Source organism: Hypanus sabinus, chromosome 6 (genome assembly GCF_030144855.1).
Source record: "Hypanus sabinus isolate sHypSab1 chromosome 6, sHypSab1.hap1, whole genome shotgun sequence".
Lineage (NCBI taxonomy): Eukaryota > Metazoa > Chordata > Chondrichthyes > Myliobatiformes > Dasyatidae > Hypanus > Hypanus sabinus.
Window position 1 is genome coordinate 7,103,966 of NC_082711.1, and position 15,470 is coordinate 7,119,435.

General features: G+C 45.8%; 1 protein-coding gene across 1 annotated transcript in view; it reads right to left on the bottom strand.

Annotated features, from left to right (window-relative positions):
• dgat1a (diacylglycerol O-acyltransferase 1a) overlaps positions 1-15,470 on the bottom strand; it is a 132,580-nt gene that overhangs the window by 14,581 nt on the left and 102,529 nt on the right. Inside the window, exons 13-14 of the mRNA XM_059971631.1 lie at positions 14,777-14,889; positions 4,321-4,386 (exon numbers count right to left, since the gene is read on the bottom strand). Coding sequence (XP_059827614.1) covers positions 4,321-4,386; positions 14,777-14,889 — 179 coding nt within the window. The remainder of the gene's footprint in view (positions 1-4,320; positions 4,387-14,776; positions 14,890-15,470) is intronic.

The following is a 15,470-nucleotide window of genomic DNA, read 5'->3' on the forward strand; positions in this document are numbered from 1 at the left end:
CACTATACTGCTGGCATGAAACAAAAATATTTTGGAGATATGTCAGTGATATCAGAGTAGGTGTGGAAATGATGTTTCCCATGGTGGGGGAGTCTAGACCAAGAGAGCACAGCCTCAGTTTTAGAGAGGTGTCCATTCAAAACAGATGTGGAGAAATTTCCTAAGCCAGAGGGTGGTGTAATTGTGGAATTTATTACCACATGCAGCTGTGGAGGCAAGGTCGTTGGGTGTACTTAAGGCAGAGATTGATAGGTTCTTGATTGGACATGGCATCAAAGGTTATGGGGAGAAAGCCGGGGAGTGGGGCTGAGCAGGAAAAACAAAGATGGCGGAGTAGACTCGATGGGCCAAAAGGCCTAATTCTGTTTGTCTTATGCTGGAAACCTAAGCAACACACGCAAAATGGTGAACTCAGCAGGTCAGGCAGCATCCATGGAAAAAGGTAAAGAGTTGATGTTTCAGCAAAACAGGATAAAAAGATGAGAAGTCAGAGGAAGGAGGTGGAGGGAAGAGAGGAAGTAGTACATGGTAATAAGTGATAGGTGGAGAGGAAATGGGGTGAGATAAAGAGCTAGGAAGTCAAACACTGAAAGAGGTACAGGGCTGGAGAAGGGGGAAATCTGATAGGAAAGGACAGAAGGCCATGAAAGAAAGGGAGGGGAGTAGAGACCGGAAGGAGGTGGTGGGCAGGCGAGGAGATAAGGTGAGAGAGAAAATGGGAATGGTGAATGTTGAGGTGGTGGGGAGGGGAGGACATTACCAGAAGTTCAAGAAAAAGAACATTCGTGCCAACAGGTTGGAATACAAGGTGTTGTTTCTTCAACCAACCTGAGTGTGGCCTCATCGTGACAGTAGAGGCAGCCACTGACATGTCGGAATGGGAATGGGAAGTGGAATTATAATGGATGGTCACTGGGAGATCCTGCTTTTTCTGGTGGAGGTAATGTGGGTGCTCAAAGTGGTCTCCCAATCTACACTGGGTCTCACTGATGTGCAGGAGGCCACACCGGGAGCACCAAACACAGAAGATGACCCAACAGACTCTCGGGTGAAATGTTGCTTCACCTGGAAGAAATGGTTGTGAGGGAGGAGGTGTAGGGGCAGGTGTAGCACTTGTTACGCTTGCAAGGAAGTACCAGGAGGGAGATCAGAGGGGAGGGATGGACAGTCAAGGGAGTCATGTAGGGAGCAATCCTGGTGGAAAGCAGAAAGTTAGAGAGGGAAAGATGTACTTGGTGGTGGGATCCCGTTGGAGATACTGTAATGGAGCTTACAGAGAATTATTACCGGATGCAGAGGTAGGTGAGGACAGGAGGAACCCTATTCCTGGTGAGGTGATGGGAGAATGGGGGCGACGGTGTGAAATGGAAGAGATGTGGGTGAGGACAGTGTGGAGGACATCTCCTTTGCTCTAGAATGAAAAGCCCCATCCTGAGAGCAGATGCAATGGAGACGGAGGAACAGGGTGGGAAGAAGTATAGTCCGGGTAGCTGTGACAATTTATCAGTAGATGAGCTGTCTCCAGAGACAGAGGCAGTGAGGTCGAGACAGGGGAAGGAGGTGTCAGAAGTGGACCAGGTAAATTTGAGGGCAGGGCGGAAGTTGGAGGCAAAGTTGATGAAGCCGACAAGCTTTGCACGGATGCAGCACCAATGCAGTCAATGTAGCATAGGAAAAGTGCAGGAGTCACTGGCGCAAGCTTGGAACATAAACTGTTCCATGTAGCCGACAAACAGTCAGGCATAGCTGGGACCCAACGCAACTGCCCATGGTTACATCTTTTGTTTGAAGGAAGTGGAGGAGCCAAAGGAGAAATTATTGAGAGTGAGGACAAGTTCCATCGTTCGGAGGAGAGTGGTGGTGGAGGGGAACTGGTTGGGTCTGGTGTCCAGGAAGAAAATGAGAGCTTTGAGGCCTTCCTGGTGGGGGATGTGGGTGTATTGGGACTAGACATCCATAATGAAAATAAGATGAATCAGAAATCATTGAAAAGATCCTAAGTACGTGAAGTGTCTCACTGATTGGCAGGAGACCAAGGGTGGGAATAAAGGGAGCATCTTCTGGTTGGCTGCTGGTGACTAGAGATGTTCCACAGGGCTCCGTGTTAGAACTGATTCTTTTTACGTTATATGTCAATGATTTGAATGACAGGAATGATGGCTTTGTGGCCAAGTTTGTAGATGATATGGAGATAGGTGAAGGGGCAAATAGTGTTGAGGAAGCAGGGAGACAGTAGAAAGAGCAGACAGATTATGAGAAGGACCAGCGAAATGGCAGATGGGATACAGATCGGCTATTGTACGGTCATGCACTTTGATAGAAGTAGTAAAAGCATAGACTATTTTCTAAATGGACAGAAATTATAAAAATGTGAGGTGCTCTTGCAGGATTCCCGAAATGTTAATTTGCAGGTTGAGTCGGTGCTGAGGAAGGCAAATGGAACGTTAACGTTCATTTTGAAAGGACTAGAAACGTGGCTCTCTGCTTCACCTCTGTATTAGACAACACCGATGATGCTGTGCTGCACTGACGTCTGCATTTATCTGCTACCAATGAATCATACACAGGACCCACCTTTTCACAGAACACTGCAGCACAGTACAGGCCCTTTGGCCCACGATGCTGTGCCGACCTTTTAACTTACTCCAAGATCAAGCTAACCCTTCCCTCCTACATAGCCTCCATGTCTCTATCTAAGAGGGTCATAAATGTCCCTAATGTTATGACCTCTACTACCAACATGGCATGGCGTTCTATGTACTCACCACTCTCTGTGCTTAAAAAAACTTACCTCTGACATTCCCTCCTATTTTTTTCCTCCAATCACCTTAGTTATGCTTCCTGTATTAGTTCCACCCTAGGAAAAAGTCTCTAGCTGTCCACTCTATCAATGCTTCTTACCATCTTGAACTTGTTCTGAACTAATTGTCATTCAATCATTCATAAATACCCAGGAATAGAGCCAAGTGAAACAGCGTTCCTCCAGGGCTTATACACCTCTGTCATCCTTCACTTCAAAAAGAAAAGCCCGAGCTCGTTCAGCCTTACCTCACGAGACATGCTCTCCAATCCAGGCAGCATCCTGGTAAATCTCCGCACCTTCTCTAAAGCTTCCATATCCTTTCTATGAGGTAACCAGAACTGAACACAATAGTTCAAGTGTGGTCTAACCAGGGTTTTTATACAGCTGAAATATTACCTCATGGCTTTTGAACTCAATCCCTTGACTAACAAAGAATAATACACCATCTGCTTTCTTAACCATCCTATCAACTTGTGTAGCATCTTGGAGGGATCTATGGACGTGGACCCTAAGATTTTCTGTTCCTCCACACTGTTAAGGATCCTGCCACTAACACTGTATTTTGCCTTCAGTTCCTATTTCTAAATACCATCTTTCATCACCAGAGACCACTGAGATCTTAGTTATGAGGTCGGACAGACTTGGGCTGTTTTCTCTGGAGCAGAGGAGCTGAAGGGAGATCTGACCGAGGTTTATACAATTACGAGAGTCAGAGATAGAGTGGAATGTCAGGTCCTTTTTCCCCCAGAGTAAAAATACCTTGGAATGAAAACATCAAATACAAGGAGACATAAATTTAAGGGAAGAGAAGTTTAAAGGATTTTTACATGGCAATTCTGTTTTATTGCACAGAGTGGTAGGTGCCTAGAGGAGGTGGTAGAAGCAGATATGATGGTGACAATGAAGAAGTACTTATTCAGATATATGGCCCTGAGGAAATGGAGAATATGGATCATGGAGAATGGGCAGATGGGGTCAGCTTAGTTTGGTCAGCACAGATATCGTGGGTCGAAGGGCCTGTTTCTGTGCTGTGTTCTACATGATGAGATTTCATAATTAACCAATTCACCATCCCACCTCCACCTCCCTTGTCATCAGAGTCGAGGGAGGAGTAAACAGACACAGCCTGGTTCTGCTGAAAGACCTCTGAGTATCCTCTGGCCAGCGGGTGCTGAATCTGTGGTATTCATTGCCAGAGATGGCTATGCAGGCCAAATCATTGAATATATTTAAAATGGAGGCTGACAGGTTCTTGATTAGTCAGGGCATCAAGGGTTATGGGAGAAAGCAGGAGAATGGGGTTGAGAGGGGTAAAAGATCAGCCATGATGGAATAGCAGAGCAGACTCGATGGGCCAAATGGCCTAATTCTGCTCCTGTGTCTTATGGTCATTTTGCTTTTACCTTTGTAAACCCCTGGGAGCATTCTCTCCCACACTAGAAAGCTTTCCTGAGTCACAGCTGACTTCCTGGCAGACAAAGTCCTGGCGGGTCGGGAGCACAGGAAGCTGCTCTCACCTGGTGCACCACTTATGGACAGGAATATTCCAGTTCTTCCAGAAGTACGTCACTGTTTCCGAATTCCTAGGGCAGGAACAGATCAGAGATTTCTCTGAGTACATTTTGGGCAGCACAACACTAGTACAGCGCCAGCGAGCCAGGTTCGATTCCCACCGCTGTCGGCAAGGAGCTTGTACATTCTCCCCGTGACCACGCGGGTTTCCCCCCGCGTATTGGCCACGAGGGTGTAACCTGGCGGTGTGGGCTCGCTGGGCTGTCACTGTGTCTCTAGATATACAAAAGTGAAGGAGCAAACCTGCTGCCATCACTTCACCCCCCCGCCCATCCGCTCCTACTGCTGAACGTGGCCGAAGTGGCTGTTAGCACACTGTAACACACAAAATGCTGGAGGAACTGAGCAGGTCAGGCAGGGTAGTAAACAGCTGACGATTTGTGCAGAGACTCTTCATCTCGGGGGTTAATTAAAGGCAGGTCGGTGGAGATGAGTCCATGGCCAGATCAGCCGTGATCTTATTGAATGGCGGAGCAGGCTCGATGGGCCAGATGGCCGACTCCTGCCTCTATTTCTTATGTTTTTATCAGGACTTTATACATTGGCCTCATCAGTCAGGATACCCATTAAGAAGTTGCAATGTAGGAGTACAGAGGTGTACAATATGATGAGAGGCATTGATCATGTGGACAGTCAGATGATTTTTCCCAGGGCTGAAATGGCTGCCACAAGAGGGCACAGGTTTAAGGTGCTGGGGAGTAGGTACAGAGGAGATGTCAGGGGTAAGTTTTTTACTCAGAGAGTGGTGAGTGCGTGAAATGGGCTGCCAGCAACTGTGGTGGAGGTGGATACGATAGGATGTTTAAGAGACCTTTGGATAGGTAGATGGAGCTTAGAAAAATAGAGGACTATGGGTAAGTGTAGTAATTTCTAAGGTAGGGCCATGTTCAGCACAGCTTTGTGGGCCGAAGGGCCTGTATTGTGCTGTAGGCTTTCTGTGTAATGCTCCAGTTCATGTTGGTGAGGCTGCATTTTGATCACTGATTGACTTTGATCATCCTGTGATAGGAAAGATGCCATTAGGCAAATGAAAGCAACATATTTCACTGTTTGTTTTGATATACACGTGAGAAGTAAATGAAACCGAATCAGAACTGATCTGCAAAGAGCAGAGGAGATTTAAGAGGATGCTGCTGGGACTCAAGGAAGTCATACAGAGAGGTTGAACAGGTTGGGACTTTATTCACTGGAGTGTAGGAGAATGAGAGATGATCTTGTATAAAATCAGAGGGGCACAGATAGGACGAGTGCACAGGGTATTTATCCTCGGGCTGTGGAATCAGGAACTGGAGAGATTTTAAAAAACTTCACTGAGTGGAATGAGTTGTTAGAGGAAGTGGGTGAGCCAGGTGCACTGGCAACATTTAAAACGTACTTGGACATGGATAGTAAAGGTTGCAGGGGTCCCCAACCATTTTATGCCATGGACCCATCAGGAACTGAGGGCGAGTGGGAAGGATAAGAGACCATAGCATGATTTAGTCTAGTGACCTGAAAAGGCCACATCAATAGACCCTGAGCAAAGCTGGATAGGTAACCTGTTAAATTGGTTTATTATTGTCACATTGCTACAGGTACAGTGACAAACATATCCACACAAACATTTCATTAGAGATTGCTGCCTCATGATTCCCTTGTCCAATCATCTCTCTCCACTAAACTCCCTCCTGATCCCTGCCAGTGACACCTGCCCGTTCACCTCCTCCCTTTCCTCCATTCAGCACCCCAAACAGTCCTTCCAGGAGAGGCAACAACTAAGCTGTGAATCTGCTGGGATCGTCTATTGTCTCCGATGCTCCCGCTGCGGCCTCCTCTACATTGGTGAGACCCAGCGTAAAATGGAGGACGGCTTTGTCGAGCACCTCAACTCCAAACGCCAAAAAGTAGAATTTCCCAGTGGCAAAACATTTTAATTCCTATCCCCAATCCCATTCCAACATGTTGATCCATGGCCTCCTCTTTTGCCACAATGAGGTGGAAGAGTAACAGCCCGCTTGTCTTACAACAGTGGGATAGAAGTTGTCCTGGAGCCTGGCTCTGCTGCTACAAGATAAAACAGTACAGCGCAGGAACAGGCCTTTTGGCCCACAATACTGTGCTGACCCAGCTAAAAAACAAATCAAAAACACCCAAACACTAATCCCTCCTACTTACTCGATATCCACATCCCTCCAATGGGAATGACCTCCATTGTGTCGCAGAGAACAAGTGGTGAAAAACCCCAAAATCCCCAGCACTGACTCGTGCCCACACTGCATCAGGATGTGTGGATCCCGGATCGGCTTCGACAGCCACCCGAGGACGTCACACTCGACTCGAGTGGTCACAGTACTACTGCAGGGACATCAGGACACCAACAGTACAGGAGTGTAGTTCGATACCAGTCCGCTGCAGGAGAGGATTGAGGGGATGAATTCACACTGGTGAAATGCTGTATTCAGCTTTAAAGGACTGCTGGTGGACAACAAACAAGATGCAAAACCCTTTGCAAAATCAACCAGATCGGACGAGGGCTTAGGGTGGAAGCAGATCAAGCGGGTGGACTTGGAATTATTGGAGTATAAAAATTGCACAGTTTGCTGTGTAACCAAAATTATGTAGTCAGCTTTGATGTAGATTATGTAGTCTGAGTTTGCTATTTGCTATGCATGTATCCAATTTAGTAGGAGAATGAAATCTTAAGAATGTAGAAGACAATGGTGTGTTAATGAGAGGTAGCTAAGAGATGTAGATTATAATGGTGTGTTAGTAAGAGGTAGATTAGAACATGATTAAGTCAATAGGTAGAAACAATAGTGGCGGATGTACTTGTGATACTTGGATATGCTGATGCAACTAAACCAGGAGATTGCTATAAAAAATGCTATGTACAAGGATCGGTGGGCAATCGGCGACTAGCTCAATGACTGTCTCAGCTTTGATTTGCAAATTAAAGTTTAACACTTCTTGAAGAATCTTCTGTGTCTCCTCGTCGTTTGTGGGGCACAAAAAACCATGACAAAATTGGCGACCGTGGCAGGACCGGAAAGAGACCCGTGGAAAGGAAACGGCAGATTGGGGACGCTTCCCAGTCCTCTAGGGACCCCCACAAGGCTAACAGAATTAAGGGTGCACCCAAACAAAAGGTAAGCACTTTTTGCGACAATTTGGACTAAGAATTCTGTTGGTTTTGGGGAGGTCTTGGAGACTCAGAAGTGTGGAACCACTGCCGAAGGGTCTCTCCGGTCCAAAGAATCTGGCAGAATTGGGGGTTAACAGGAGGCTCAGAGGATTGATCAAGAACACTGCAGTGAGGGTAAGTACAAATAAGTTAATAAGAAGTTAAGAAAAATTCCACGTGGTGTTGGTAAGTCCGCTTGTTGGTGATACCGCTTGTATAAAACTAAGGTCTGAACGGGCAGGGAAAGGGAACTAGAGAAAATCCCTGTGGATACTGCCTTAAGAGATAAGGGTCTGAATAGACAAGGTGCAAAGAGAAAGTTCTGTAAATACCGCTCTGAATAGAGGTCTGTACAGGCAGAACAGAATAGGAAACAAGGACAGTCCAATATATAGTTTAAAGCGCTGGTAGATAGACGATAGACTAGGCATAGAATTAGAGTAAATAATATTATCCGGTAAACGAACTGTGAATCTCTGAAATACCTTACAAAGAGAGAACAACATGACAGGTAAAGGAACAGCAGTAGAGATTCTGAGCAAAAAAATCCCGGTAAATAAAAATGAGATCACAAAAACTTCAGAAAAATGGGAAAAGAGAACCAAAAACCTGGTCACAAAATGGCCAAGAGAAGGAACGTTTGATGTAAGCTTGTGCGAAGAAATGGAGGCACTAATTAAAAATTACAAACCAAAAGATAAATCTAAGAGGGCAAAAAAGAGAACGAGAAATGGAAGTGCTAAAACTCTTCAGAACGGAGGGAGAAAGGCTGAGGAGGACAAGTAGAATATTGATTACAAGCGAGGAAGACACTAAGGTGCTGGAGAAACAGCCTGTTAGAGAGAGAGGAAGGTACAGTGAGAAGCTGGCTTCAGCTCTGTACCCGGATGTGAAAGAAACAGCAAAGCCCCCTCCCTATAATGAGGAAGGAACCCCTAAGCAGTGCTCCCTGCTGACGGGAACAGTAAACATGCAGGGAAAAGTACAAGTTTGGGATAATGAGGAGGAAAAAAGACAATACGAGAAGGAAAAAGCAGCGATATGGAAGGAGATACAGGCAGAAAGGATAAAGGTGGAATAGGCAAAGAGAGAAATGAAAGAAGAGATTGAACGGATGAAATACTAGAAAGAGGAAAAGGAGTATGAGGAGTATTGGTTATACCATAGAAATAAACAGACTAGAAAAGAAAGTGGCTCATCAGGGCAGGAAGAGATGAGGCATTCAAGAGGAAGTGGAAAAAAAGATAGGAGATGAGAGTCTTGGAGAAACACAAGAGAGAAGGGAATCAAGCACGAGTAAGGATCATGAGGAGTCCCTGCCACAGGTGTACAGACACGGACAGGAAGAAAGAGAAGGTGACTCATTGGAGGAGCAAGAGTTAAGTGGAGAGAGAGAGAGGATGCGAGAATTTGTGGGGAAGAGGTAGGAGGCAGAATCCTAGAAGAGCAGGAGGCGGTAGGGGAGCGACTTGCGGAAGTAGAGAGAGAGCTAGATAAGTTACTGAGAGGGGATTGCCAGAGGAGATGCGAAAAATACTCCAGGGGCCAACCAAGATTGAATCAAGACAGAAAGGAAGGACTCCACAAGGAGACCAAGGGAAGAAGAGAACCCCGGAGACATTTGTGTGGGAGGCAGTAAAGACATACCCTGAGACAGATGGAGAGTCAGGCGAGGAGGAGAGCCAGGTCAGGTGGGAAGAAGGAGGAAGAATGATGCCATTGTTAGTTAAAGGATCAGGACAAGTGCAGTATATCCCTTGGGGATCCCAGGACCTAGAAGGGCTGAAAAACACTCTGCCCAATCTACATGAAGGAGCAGGGAAATGGATTAGAGCCTTTGAAGAAGAAACGGCGGGACGATTATTGGCTATGGCACTATTGATAAGGTTGATGGTAACCTCCAAATTTAAGGAACTAATGGAAATGGCTGGCATAGTAAACTCGAACGACCCGAGAACTGATGGAGACGGGTTTGACAGAGTGAGGCAGAGGGTATGGCAGGCCCTCAGGAAGCTTTATCCACCCAAAGTGGATCCCAAAGCCTTAAAGGAGGATCCACTGGGAGACACTGAAAACCCAGCAGCCTACGCAGAAAACCAGTTGAAAAGCTGGAGACTGGAGACCGAGCAAGAGGTGGAAAATAGCTTATTTATCACCACACTGTTCTGACATAGCATTTTGGATGCAATGCCTCCGCAAGTAAACTCCAAACTGGAGGAAGTAGTTGGGCTGATGTCAATGACCCCACAAGAATTTAGAGACCACGTAGTCATAACGAAAAGACAAACGAAGGTTGGCTGAGCAGCAGGAAGAGGTGCAATGAAAGTTAATACAAATGCAGCTCGAAGAACTCAAAAAGAAGGAAAAAGAGAAAAACAAAAAGATGCTGCCAGCAACCACCGGTCTGAGTACAGCCATCGAACTGGACAAAGCACTGCTATATGGGGGAACCGATCATACTGTAAGACAAGGGCCGGAAAACCCCATGCCAACAATCAACGTCTTTGGAGGAGCATTCCCACAAATGCCCTATCAGGAACAGACTAATTCAAACAGCCCAGACAGGACTGGAAGTCCCAAGGAGGGGGACAGAGAAGCTATGGGCAGAGGGGACCAGTGAGGAAACAAGGGGAAAGAGAGGTAGAGAGATTGTGCTGGGGATGTAATCAGCCAGGTCACATGAGAAGAGATTGTCCGTTTACACCATGGCTTGTCACACACCAGCAGGAACCGATAAGAAGGGAACTAAAGTTTAGCCAAGGACCAGCCTCCACAGGCCCAAGCGGACCTGTGAATCCCTATGCGAGGTATTAGGGGTGCCTCGAGAACTTGAGTGGGAAGGGACATTACCCAATGATAACAAGGGAGGCAAACGAGGAACCCATCGTTCAGGTTATGTTAGAAGGGCAACTGACACCAATGATGATAGATACTGGAGCCACGTACACTTGTGTACAGCCACAGTATGCCCTTCACCTTCCCATGTCAGGAAAGTTTATTAAGATGGTAGGGTTCTCGGGGAAAACACAGTTGACACAGTGCATGGCTCCAGTGTGTTTGAGAATGGGAAATAAAGGAATTGTTTTGCCGGTGCTAGTATTTAAAGGAACTCCGATTAATTTGTTAGGCAGAGATGCCTTATTGAAACTGGAATTAAAATTAGAATGCACTAGAAATGGGCTGAGAGTGGAAAGAGCAGGGGCTCAATTGATAGTGCGAGAAGACAAGAAGGCTAATGTCTTTTGGATAGGAGACATCTCAGATCAGATTCAGGAAACCTGGGAGAAATGGAAAAAGGGTGTGCAGGCTATATTACCCAGGGCTGTAATGCCCAACTCTGAGCTACATTGTACAGTGATTTTTGACGAGACTCAGAACAGGGAGTTAGAGGAGAGATGGCACCTGGAGGCATGTACCCAACAGCACCTGGAAGGGGAGGCTGTGATAATTGGAAAGCAAGGGGCAGCTTTACAAGTTAAGTGGAACACCTTTTTAGAAAAATGGTACAGGATACCGGAGGCTGTGCTCCACGTAACGTTGTTGGTAAACAAGGGATATCAGTTTAAAGACCTAGGACCCTTAGTTAAGAGTGCTGAAACTGCAACAGTGTGGAGGAAAATCACGCCAGAGGTGTGGATATCAGAAGGCAACAATTGCATTAAAATAACGGTAAGTGTAGATATGGTGGGGACAGTGAGAGAGGTCGAAATAACTCCCCAACCACACATGCCATTGCTGGGAAAGGAAAGAGGCCAGCAGAAAGATAGAAGGTTAGATGAGTTGCCATCTATTCTGTGGTCACAGCATGACATGGACATAGGGAAAACAATAACAGCTAGTCTGGTGGAAATAAGGCTGAAAAAAGGAGCAATTCCATCCAGGAGACCACAATACCCTCTAAGACCAGAAGCATAAGAGGGAATAGCATCGACAGTGCTGGGGTTGCTTGAAATAGGAGAGCTTAAAAGAGCAAACAGTCCATGCAATACCCCGTTGCTGCCAGTCTTAAAAGCAGATAAATCTAAGTGGAGATTGGTGCATGATTTGCGAGCGGTAAATGATGTGGTAGAGGACTGGCCAGCGGTAGTCCCCAACCCACACACGCTTTTGACTAATGTTCCACCAGAAGCAAGTTACTTTTCAGTGATTGATTTGTGTTCGGCTTTCTTCAGCATTCCTCTAGCCAATCAGTTTCAGTATCTGTTTGCATTTACTTACAGAGGTGCTCAGTATACCTACACCAGAATGCCACAAGGATTTAAACATTCACCACGTGTTTTTAATCAGGTGTTGAAGGCAGACCTAGAGGGCATGCCATTGGAAAGTACATTGTTACAATATGTGGATGACCTGTTGATTTGCTCCCACAGCGAGGAGCAGTGTGAGCAGAACACTATAAATCTGTTAGAGAAGCTGGCATACGGAGGACATAAAGTATCCAAAAAGAAACTGCAATTTTGCATGCAGCAAGTGGAATACTTAGGCAGGGTAATATCCAAGGGAGTGAAGGCGATAGCACCAGATCAGATTGAGGCAATAACTAAGGCCCCAAAACCCCAGACTGTAGGGCAGGTGATGACGTTTTTGGGAATGGCAGGGTACAGCTCAGATTGGATAGGAGAATATGCTGAGATTGTGATACCTTTGAAAAAGATAATGAAAGAAGCAGGACATACAAATTTGAAGAACGGCTTACAGTGGAATGGAGAGGTGGAGATAGCTTTCAATACTATTAAGCAGGAATTGCAGTCAGCACCTGCATTAGCTTTGCCTGACTATGAGAAGGTTTTCCATTTGTATGTATCCAACCGACAGGAGGGTTATGTCACAGCGGTTCTAACACAAGAGACAGGCACAAGAAAAACAAAGCAGCCAATAGCATACTACAGTACGAGACTAGATGAGGTGGCTCAGGGGTATCCACCCTGTTATCAGGGATTGGCAGCGCTATACTATGCATATGAAAAGGCATCATCTGTAACCCTGGGCTATCCAGTGACTCTGTACACACACCACAAAGTAGCAGAATTGCTGGAAAGAGGGAAATTTGTGCTGACGCCAGCCAGGATAGCAGCGTATCAGATGCTATTGACATTTCCTGATATAACTATACAGAGATGCACTACCAGTAACATAGCCGATTTTGTTCCTTTGGGCTATGAAGGAGAACCCCATGATTGTGTAGGGAAGACGATGACATTTGCCAAATTGAGAGCAGATTTACGATCAGAACCACTAGAGGATGCAGATAAAAAGGTTCTGTTCGTAGATGGTTCTTGTTATAGGGATTATTAGGATGGAGTCCTGTCCCCAACTGTGTTCCGCCCAACTAGAGGAAATCAAAGCCCTGACAGCTGTGTGTGAAATGATGGAAGGTGAGAAAGTAGACATCTATGCTGATTCGGCATTTGCTCATGGAGTATGCCATTTGTTCAGGGCTGTGTGGAAACAGAGAGGTTTTAAAAAAAACAGTGGAGATCCCATACAACATTGTCAGCGAATTCTAGACTTAATAAAAGCCATGGTGGAAACCTAAAGCATTGGTTATAGTAAAATGCCAGGCACATAAAAAGGGAAATGATGTACATCAGCTGTCATTGCCCCCCAAGTAAGCCTAACTCCAGAACCTGTGGTAGAGGACCTAATTGAAATACAAGGTAAGGCAACTTTGACAGAACAGACAATGTAGAGACGAAGGGGGGCCAAGCAGAACCCGGAAGGCTTGTGGAGCATGGAAGACGGTTTGTTGGTAGCGCCCACCCCTCTACTGACGATTCTGATTTCAGAAGAGCATGGGATGGACCATTGTGCAAGGGGGGAAGTGATAAAGAAAATAAAGGAGGATGGTTTTTGGTCACCTTATTTACAGGCTTCAGTGGACTTTGTCTTGTCACAGTGCGAGGTATGCGCACAGAATGCAGGGTTCGGACATCAGACTGGTTAGAAAGTAGACTCGGAGGATGGGGAGCATGGCTGACTAAATGGCAATAACTGTCAGTATTGTATTGTTGAGCTGTGCACTTGTGCTGTGCTGTTTTCTTCCTTGTCTCAAGTCTCTTGTAGTGCGTGCTGCAACCAAACAATTTCCGATGCTCGTGGCAATTACTGAAGCAAGCTTAGTTGAGAAAGAAACACCGAAAATCGTTACAGCCTACAACACCTGCAGGATGAACAAGAGCAAAACGACAGTGTGGGAGTAGATTGTAAGGGCTTCTGAGTTTTTTTCCCTGTCTCAGGTACAAAGGGACAGGTTTTTGGCTCAGCGGCTCAGGGTAACAGGGAGAGAATATTTTGAGGTCTTGGCGCAGAAAATTATAGTTTAACCTGAGATTTGGGAATAAGTGCTTGAGTTTATTGGGGCTTTTGTGCGCGGACTCTTAGTCTTTCTCTGTGTGAGACCGTATGGGTCTCAAAGGGGGGATATATTGGAGTAAAAGTTGCATTGTTTGCTGTGTAACCAAAATTATGTAGTCAGCTTTGATGTAGATTATGTAGTCTGAGTTTGCTATTTGCTATGCATGTATCCAATTTAGTAGGAGAATGAAATCTTAAGAATGTAGAAGACAATGGTGTGTTAATGAGAGGTAGCTAAGAGATGTAGATTAGAACATGATTAAGTCAATAGGTAGAAACAATAGTGGCGGATGTACTTGTGATACTTGGATATGCTAATGCAACTAAACCAGGAGATTGCTATAAAAAATGCTATGTACAAGGATCGGTGGGCAATCGGCGACTAGCTCAATGACTGTCTCAGCTTTGATTTGCAAATTAAAGTTTAATACTTCTTGAAGAATCTTCTGCGTCTCCGTTTGTGGGGCACGAAAAACCACGACAGAATCTCAACAAGATTGCAGAGGTGAGATTGGGAGACATAAACAGAACTCAGCCAGCTGAGAACCGACAGAACTCAGGTTTAAGTTGGGTGTCAGTAAAACGATAAGACCTAGAAGCAGAAGTAGGCCCTCGAGTCCACTCCACCATTCCATCATGGTTGATTTATTATCCCTCTTGATGAGATCCCCCTTCATTCTTCTAAATTCCAGCAAGTGCAGGCCCAGTCATCAAACGCTCCTCATACGCTAACCCTTTCATTGCTAGGATGACATCACTAATGGCAGAGTGACTGGAGAAGACAGATGATAATGAAGGTGAGTGATCGAGTTATTGCTCAGGGAGTCACTGCTTGATTGTGGACACAGGACGCACCTTCTCCACTCACTGCCAAAGGCTTTGCTTACCACCAATCCCTGTAGAACTCCCGGTCTCCGAACTGCATCAGCTCAGCCAAGAAGTTCATAGAGGAGTGGAAGAACCAGTAGAAGAAGATGAGCCAGATCAGGTGGTTGGGCACCTGGAAAGATGGAGAGTGGAGAGATCAGTCCATGGGCCCTGGAGTACATTCCCATCTCAGCTGTAGTCAGCTTCAATACTGGACCACGATACCGCATCCTATCAAAACATTAGCAAGGCTTAGGAGTGTCAGGCTGAAGGCCTGCCTTTGTGCTCTAATAAGCACCAATTTCATTTTTATACTTCTCAGTGTCTCAGTAAAGCAGCCAGCACAATCAAACAGCCTACCACCCTGGGCATTCTTGCTTCTCCTCTCTCCCACTGGACAGAAGACACAAATGCCTGAATGCATGTACCACCAGGCTTCTATCTTGCTGTTATAAGACTTTTGAACAGACGTCTAAAGATGGGAGGGATGAAGCTTTTTCTAAAACATATCCTCAGGCTCCTGAACCTCCTCCCCAATGGTAAGAATGAGAAGATAGTGAGGGTCTTTAATGAGGAGAATTATTTACAGGGCTACAGACATACGAGTGGGGCTAATGGGACTGATGGGATTGCTCTGTTGGGAACCAGTATTGATCTGATAGGCTAAATGTGTCATAAATCACTTGGATGCTCATTTTCCTCTGCAGAATTACA